Source organism: Narcine bancroftii, chromosome 2, assembly GCF_036971445.1.
Source record: "Narcine bancroftii isolate sNarBan1 chromosome 2, sNarBan1.hap1, whole genome shotgun sequence".
Taxonomy (NCBI): Eukaryota; Metazoa; Chordata; class Chondrichthyes; order Torpediniformes; family Narcinidae; genus Narcine; species Narcine bancroftii.
The window spans coordinates 155,170,039-155,178,534 of NC_091470.1; the positions used below are offsets into that span (position 1 = coordinate 155,170,039).

General features: G+C 45.2%; 1 protein-coding gene across 3 annotated transcripts in view; it reads right to left on the bottom strand.

Moving 5' to 3' along the window:
* Positions 1–6,518, bottom strand: part of plod1a (procollagen-lysine, 2-oxoglutarate 5-dioxygenase 1a) — a 28,202-nt gene extending 21,684 nt beyond the window's left edge. For all 3 annotated transcript variants that reach the window (XM_069918700.1, XM_069918699.1, XM_069918698.1), the window contains exons 1-2: positions 6,311–6,518; positions 1,689–1,780 (exon numbers count right to left, since the gene is read on the bottom strand). In XM_069918700.1, the coding sequence (XP_069774801.1) occupies positions 1,689–1,780; positions 6,311–6,428 (210 nt within the window). In that variant the 5' untranslated portion in view covers positions 6,429–6,518. The remainder of the gene's footprint in view (positions 1–1,688; positions 1,781–6,310) is intronic.
* Between the last annotated feature and the right edge of the window lie 1,978 nt (positions 6,519–8,496).

Sequence of the window (8,496 nt, forward strand, 5' to 3'; positions counted from 1 at the left end):
GGAAAAAATTAGACAATGTTAGGAAGATTAAGATCTCTTTCACTAAGACTTTCATCACCGGAATGATCAAGGTGCGAGGATGCAGTAAATGGGCATGTTCTTTTTTTACTATCTATTACATCTTTAGATTAGAATACAAGTCCATGTATTATTATTTCTACATGAAATGATTGCAATCCAAATGTAATTATATTTAATTTATATGGACTTCTGATGTGTGGTTGTATGATAAAACTCAATAAAAATAATTTTAAAAGAAAAGAAAGTCATTACTTGCATTCAAAGCAAATATGCATACTCCTCATTGAAGCCAACAGATCCCAATTATTCAAAGCCAGGACTGATCCACCAATAAATGGACACAATGCATCCATTTCCTACCTAGAAACCATAGAACAGGGGTGACTAAACCACGGCTCAGGAGCCACCTGCAGCTCTTTGATGTGTAATGTGCAGCTCCCAGAAATGTGGCTGGAGGAGATCCCAGCACTCCTGAAGTCACCCCAGAGCACTCAGAATCCTTGCAGCCAGACGAGGGCTCTCGGGATGGTCAAGGAGAGGGAAGAGGGAGTAGGCATTGGAGGAATGGACCTTGTAAAGGAATGGAATGAGCAGTTGGGTTCTCCTCGCTTAGGCCAGGCCACACCACAGCAGAGCGCCGCCAATATGAGATGTGCGATAGGAGGATCAGACAAAGCTGAGGGTCACCTGTTGGGAGTGGCTGCAGATGTCGAGAAGCCGGAGCTAGTCTAGGAGAGTTCCAATGAGGCATGATCTGTCCAGGCACTCAGGCAGGGGGAAAGCAAGATGATGGAGCCAGAGCGAGGGTGGAGGGGGTCCCCAATAGGCTCTTTCAAATTATAGTACTCAAGTATCCCTCCTGGGACCCAGTTGAGATTACTGGCTGTTTCAAATAGTAGCCTAACCTACCTGTTAAATGGCCAACCCGCAATTTAATGGGGATTCCCCTCCCACTCTACAATGATGTGGTGAGTGACATGTCACGCAGCCACAGGAATCCCCTGATCCATGTTCTTTCTATTCCCTTTCTTTTTAAAGTTCAAAAGTAACTGGGTGAGCCATTTCTCCTTTCAAATAGGCAACCCGGGTAAGTTTAACTGGATTCCCTGACCACCTCCGAGGTAGGTCTGGGACCCAGGTTGATTTTGACTGGGCTTGCCCGGTTTGGCCCTGGGTTTTCACCTAGTAAATTGCCCAGTTAACAAGGCAATTTGAAAGGGCTGATTGAGAACCTCATCCAGGTGCTGTCAGGACAGAAATGAAACTAGCAGAAGCAGTGAACATACAGTCAGTGGCCATGGGCAAGCCCTGGCCCAAATGGATTGAGAGTCAGTACCAGGTAACGCAGAGGTTAGACTGCTCTATACCCCAGCTTCTGCTCCCAGCAGCCGCTCCCCCCATCCTGCTGGCGACTGAGAAGAGGGGAGTGGAGGGGGGACAGGGAGGAGCAGAGGTGTGGTTTGGAGGTTGAATTTCAGATCAGAAATTTATACAAGCAATCAGGTGTCCTCCTCTGCCTATTAAATGGCTAACAGGTTCAGTAACCACAAGCATTAGTCTGACAGGGAATCAGACAGAATAAATAAGACAAGCCTCTAACAATAGTTGTGCTTGTTTAATTAGCTTTTAGTGTCGGGTGTGGAAGATTCAGTTACAAGTTGCATCACCTTAACTGTGTAATTGAAGAAGTTCGCAGATCTAATAAAACGTTTGAATCCATCTGTTTCTTTTGTGGCGACAGTGAAAACCAAGAGATTTTCTGCAAGAGACAATAAAGAAAGACCATTTGTATGAGAGATAGAGCTCATTGTACCCTTTTTTGTACATCCCACTTATTAATTCACAGCCTGCACTTATAGCCTCCTCACTGCTGCTTGTAGCCAAGTGAACACAGTCTCAACATCCCCACTATGGCCAAAAAAGTGACAGCACTGCCGCTGGTGAGGAATCAGAGCGGAAAGCAGAGGCACAGCGCTTCTCTGCAGAGTTCTACAACCTAGTCCAACTACTGACTGCTCTGTACAGGCTTTAAATACCCTGTTAAAGGAGCGCCTGTGTTTGGGGTGAGGGGTTGCACACTCCATGGAAGCAGAAGACTGGTGCAGGGCATCTGAAAACAGGGGGACCCAATTTGAGAAGGACAAGCAAAAGGAGATGACTCTACACGACGGTGACCATGAAGGCAGAGTAGTGAGGGACTCTAGCTAAAGAACACACAGGCAGTAGGTAGTTGGTGATTCAACCCACACAGGCTGCAGGCAACTGTGGTCAAAGGACTCTCAGAAGGCTGAGGACTGCTGGAGACAGGTTTGAGACTGGCTGAAAGGGTACCAGGTTTTGGAACCAAGATGCGAGAATGAGAATACTGAGGGTGCTGAAGGCTTTCTGATGATGTTGGAGGTTTGGATCTGGAGCTCATGTTGCCAGTGGTTTGCACCTAAGGCTGTGTGGCTGCAGACACTCAGTGACTGTGTGGACTCTCTTTGCTTCTCTATCTCGGACTCTAAGGGACACTGGGAAATTTCTGCTGATGGTGACTCTTTGTCTGCCTTATAGTAGACTAAAATCAATTTTGTGTAACATTATATGTGCTGAATTATGTGGCAATAAAGGAATCGATCTCAACTCACAAAAGGCTTTACACACCCCTCAAAACTGCAACCAACACACAACTCGCATCCTCCTCACCCCATTCCCAGTGCAGCCACACGAACTTCTATCCCTAATCTACACCCCTCTCTTTGCATATCACATCCCAACACTCTGCCGTTCTCCCTACCACTTAATCCACACCTTACAATTGTACTTAATAACAGAGCCTTCCATAACAACATTTCATCAATACACAAATACTGGAAGAACTCAGCAGGTCAGGCCCCATCCATGGATAGCAATAGATAATCACCTTTTTGGGCCAAAACCCTTCATTAGGAATAGCGAGAAATGGACAGAAGTCCAAATGAAAGCAGGTGGGAGAGGAGAACAGGCTGGAAGGTAATAGGAGAAAACAGGTTGGATTGGGAAGAAATTGGGGAAAAGTAAGAACTAGGAAGTGATGGGAGGAAGATGAGGGGTGAGAAAGATGCACTCGGAAAGAGGAAGAGGCAAGGAGCTGGAGGAAGGAAGGTATGGGTAATGGGCAAGGGAAAGAGAAAGAGGAATGGGACCAGAGAGATAACAGAAAGTAAAGGGCGTGTTCTCAGAAATAGCAAAAGGCACTGTTGATCCCATCAGGTTAGAGACAGCCAAGATGGAATATAAGCTTCTTAAGATTATGAAAGCATTCCATTTCTGACAATCAATTGCAACCTGAACTACTTGTTAAGTTGAAAATCAACAAAAACAGGCATGGGAGAGGATCACAGAATAGGCTGTGATGGGACAGCAAGCAGGAGGTGCAGTCTCCAATTGACCTCACAAACTTTATTATCGAGCTCTGCTTGTCACAGCATCTCGCAGGGGACTATGGGGGTATTCCACTGGTCTCCCAAACACTCGCTCATATACAAGGGGTGTCCCTAAAATGACCAGAGGACATGTAGATCAGTGAGCGATGCACTACAATTTGCTGGAGAATGAGCAGCCCTGTCACCCTATGGTGGGTCACAACATTCCTGTCATCTGAAGATTAGTGAGCAGAATCCCTGACCTTGCTATAAATTGTAGAAATCTCTGTCAATATGATGAAGACTAGCCAGGAGGCCTACTGATGCGGAATTTATTCAGATCTAATCTGACAAATTCCAGTAGTCTTCAGAAAATTTGATTATCTTCATGTGATATCAGCAAAGCTGAGACCACAGAATACATCAAAGACTACAGTACCAGGCAACATCCTAGTTATAGTACTGTACAGACGACATTCACCTCTAGCCAAACTTTTCCATTGTATTTACATAATCCTGGCACCTATCCAGTTATGACTTGTACACAAAAAGTGGGACAAATCCAATCTGTGTGATTTCTGCCCAAGCAGTTTAGTCTCATTAATTAGCAAAGGGTTGGAACAAAACCTGACTGTGCTATTAAGTTCCAAGTTTATTTGTCATCTGATTGTAACAGACAATAGTGCAAAACATGGGTACAGACCTTACAAACAATACAGTACATATGTACATATATTAAAATAAATATTATTAATTAATAGTAGAGTCATAGCAAGTGGTACTTACTCACTGATGACTTACTTTGTATTTTGCCAGAATCCCATTACTCCAGACACATCTCAGCATTGGTCCAAATATGGAGCAAACAGATGAATTCTAAGGCAATGTCAGAGTGACTGCCTTAGACATCAAAGCAGCACCTAACATGCAGCATTAAGGAGCTCTTGTAAAACTAAAGTCAATAAACATTAAAAGGAAAACCTATGGAGTCATACTTTCTAGGAAATGATCACAATTTACTGAAGAATGCAGAATATTCAATTCTAACTGCAATTCAACAAATAAAACAAATGTAGCAAGACCTGGACAACATTCAGGTATAGACTGATAAAGTGACAAGTAACAATCATACTACAAGAATGCTAAGACTTGTCTCCACAACTACCCTCGACATGCAATGACATTCCTTTCACTGAATCCCACACTATCAACATTCTGGGAGTCACCACTGACCAGAAACTCAATTCAACCAGCTTTATAAATATCGCAAGAAAATTAGGTGGCCAAGCAGAGGCTTGTTATCTTGTAGAATCTGTCTTACATCATGAGGCCCCTCAATCATCCACAAGACAGGTCGACTTGCTTGGATGGGCAGCTCCAACACTCAAGAACCTCCAAACCATCCTGGATAAAGCAGCCTATTTAATTGCTCATGACATCAACACCCAAAAGATTCATTCTCTCCCCTACCAATGTATACTGTCTGCAGTAGTTCCCAATATCAAAATGTTACTCTGAGAACACCTCTCAAAGCCATGACTTCTACCTCCAAGCCAGGCAAGGGGGTACAGTTATCCTGGCCATCCCAAACCACATTGGAAAAAGTAAAAACACAAAGCTGGGGAAACTCAGCAGGTGAAATGGTGTACTTTATGTAGCAAAGATACATAACCTTGACCCCTTCATCAAGGTATGTGTTTGGTGTTTTACTCCTGACTTGGAAATACATTGCTGGTCCATTATTGTGACTGGATCTAACTTCTGGAACTCTGTACCCAACAACATTGTGGGAGATTCTATTAGAAGAATCACATCAATCAGTGCTGAGTCACAAGAACTTTTCCATAGGTAATTGGGTATGGCAATTCTTTCCAGGAACACCCAAATCCTGAAAGTGATTTTTTTTAAAAACTGCAACACTCTCTGAAATACGCGTTTTTTTTTTCCCTGTCCATCCTAATGAACATTGGTTTTCACGAATACATTTGAACGTGATGCTGAGATCGTGAAAAATCTCAGCACAGTGAAGGTCCCACGTGTATATATGCCAGGAGAGGTCTGCTGCCTTGTGTTGGGGACAAGAAGCCTTTTTCATAGTCAAGGACTTCTCTCAGACTCCACCACAGTGACATAAGAGTTCAGAACCAGACGTGCTCTCACACAGGTGGTCTTTATTCCCATTCTCTTTAATCTTTTTTAAATGATCATATCAATTGATTGTCATCTGGCCGTCCGGATACTGGCCGTCAGAACGTGTAATTTTCTCCGGTAACGGGGTTTTAATTAATGCCTTCTCAATCTATTAAATCCTCTAGTTTGTCCAATGAAGCGAGAGCGGAATCTCAGTTCTTGCCATAGGAAAGGGGGTCTGAGACGCGGGAGACGGTTGGGGCGGCGGGGAGAAACCCCCAGAGTGAAAAGTGGAGACCCGAAGCCTCAAACCCCGCGGAGGGGGCAGCGCTCCTTGCACTGGCTGCCTGCCGACCGTAGACTGCTGTAGTTCGGTCCAGCCACTCATCTAACCCCCCCCCCCCACCCCCCACCCCGCCCCGTCCACGTCAGCATCTCCAATCTCCACCATCCCCAGAGACATCTGTAAACCCAAGGAGAAACATCGGGATACATTCGGTGCTGAACTAAAACACTCCAAATCTGTGCACCACCCTTCCCCGGAGCTCTCCAGCCTCCCTCTGCTCTCAGACTCATACCACTGACCCCGAGTCCACTTTGCCATCAGTCTGTTCAGAACCACAGAACTCCCCCCAGCTGCCCAACTCCTCAAGTTTCCATCCCAATTCTCAGTGATCGCCACCCGCTCCCAGTTCTCCAACCCTCCCACACCCTCGGCGACCGCCGATTTAAGTCTCACCCACACTCTATCACTCTCTCCCCTCCCCCATTACCTTTCGCGATCGGATCTCTCCGGCTTTCACTCTGACAAACGGGAAATTGGGAGAATAAAATGAAAGTCAGGAATGACAGAGTCAGAATGAGCCAAGAAACTCTGCAAGTGTGCCCCATCGCAGCTTCTGCCCTGCGACTCACTCCCTGCTTCCTTCTGGCTCTGTCTGCCTTCCTCGAGGCCAAGGATACAGCAACAACCCCCCTCCCACCCTCCCGTCAGATTATCGCGTTGAGCCAGCCAGCCCCGCCTCTGGGGTTGGTTGGGGAGGGGGGGATTCGAGCGACTGACCCGGCTCACGTACGCACAGACGACACAACAGTAAGAAAGCAAGGCCATTTACACGGCGCAAGCTCCTCCGTGGAATTAACTGATGATTTCCTGACCGTATTACTAAAGAATTACAAACTGAGATGAAGGGGACTCTCCCACGACGCGGGTGTTAACCCGTCACGCCCTTTGCTTCCATCTGGAGAATGTCCGGTTTACCTGAAAGAGGAGACTGTTTAGTCAGTTATAGCACCAAAAGAGATCCTTCAGCCCATCTTGTCCAAATCTACCACTGGCTCTCTGAGGGAGTCCTATCTGTATGCGTTTGGCTCATATCCCACTGAACTTTTCTTATTCATGTTCCTTTGTAATTGTACCGTGTTCAAGCTTTTCAGCCTGTTTCACATCCAATCCCCCATCTTCAAGTCAAGTTTATTGCCATCTGATTGCACAAGTGTAACCAGATGAAAGAGCGTTCTGCAGTCAGCAGGCACAAAATCAGACATAACAAACATACAGACAAATATATATGCAGGACAAGTATCACATGTACCTGCATGCCTGATTTACCACATCCGGTGATCTGTGTATGGCCTTCTCTACATCGGAGAGACTAGGAGCAGATTGGGAGATCACTGAGCACCTTTGGTCCATCCACATCAGTGACAGAGACCTCCCAGTACCAACCATTTCAGTTCTGTGTCACATTCCCACACTCACATGCCTGTCCATGTCCTTATGTACTGTCCTACCAAGACTACCTGCAAATTGGAGAAACACCTGATTTTCCATCTGGGCATTCTCCAACCAAATGGCATTATCAATTTTTCCAGTTTCTGCTAACCTGCTCTCCTCTTCCCCCTCCCTCCCTGCCCCTCTATTCACCTACCCATACCTCCTCCCCTTGATGGCCCCTGTCCCCTCCCTCCCTTCTCCACCTATCACCTCCTGCCTTTGCCACCACACCCCCTCCTTACTCTTTTGCTTGGACGCCTGCCAACATTTTTCCACATCTTAATGAAAGACTCAAGCCGGAAATGTCAGTTATGTATTTTTATCTTTGCCGCATCGGACTTGTCAGCCACAAACGAACCTGCAGCTGACGTGGACATTTACCCCCTCCATAAATCTTCGTCCACGAAGCCAAGCCAAAGAAAAAGAACATAAAGGATACTGTTTGACCTGCTGATTTTCTCCAGCATTGTGTGTTTTTACTGCAGGACAAGTATACAAATGAATAAATAAATATTGTTTCATGAATATGAGTGTCTTGGATGACGTGTGTGAGCAGCTCCTTGGTTGTTCAGCATTCTCACTGCTCGTTTAGGTCGATATTACAGTTTAATATGAGGATCAGTCTCAACTGCATTGCATCAGAGTTACAAAGTTATACCATTCTTTCATACAATTAAAAAATGTTGACAAAGAACTGTTCAGCCCATAGTGTCTGTGCTGGTGAAACACTGCTCCTACCCTGCTTCCCCCCACTACCATTTATTTGGGCACTTGCCTACATTTTGCTCACACGATGAAGGGTTCAAGCCCAAATCGTTGGTTATGTATCTTTATATTTGCTACCTAAAGTGTATTGTTTGACCTACTGAGTTTCCCCAACATTGTGTTTTATTTTTGCTCATAACTTCATCCCAGCTTCTTGCACTTGGCCCTTGACCCTCTGAATCACAGCTCCCTCAAATTCACACACCCTTGTAAATGTTCTGGAGTTCTACTACCTACTCTGAAGACATTTTTTTTCAAATTTTCCCTCTATTCCTTCTATCCATTTCTTTTAATTTTTTTTAAAACTCCTCTCCAAAAGAAACATATCCTTCCAGTTTAACCAATCTGGACCACTCTAATTTGTGCGTGGGTTAGTTCAGTTAAATCTCCCTTCACCCTCCTCTGTTCCAAAGGAAA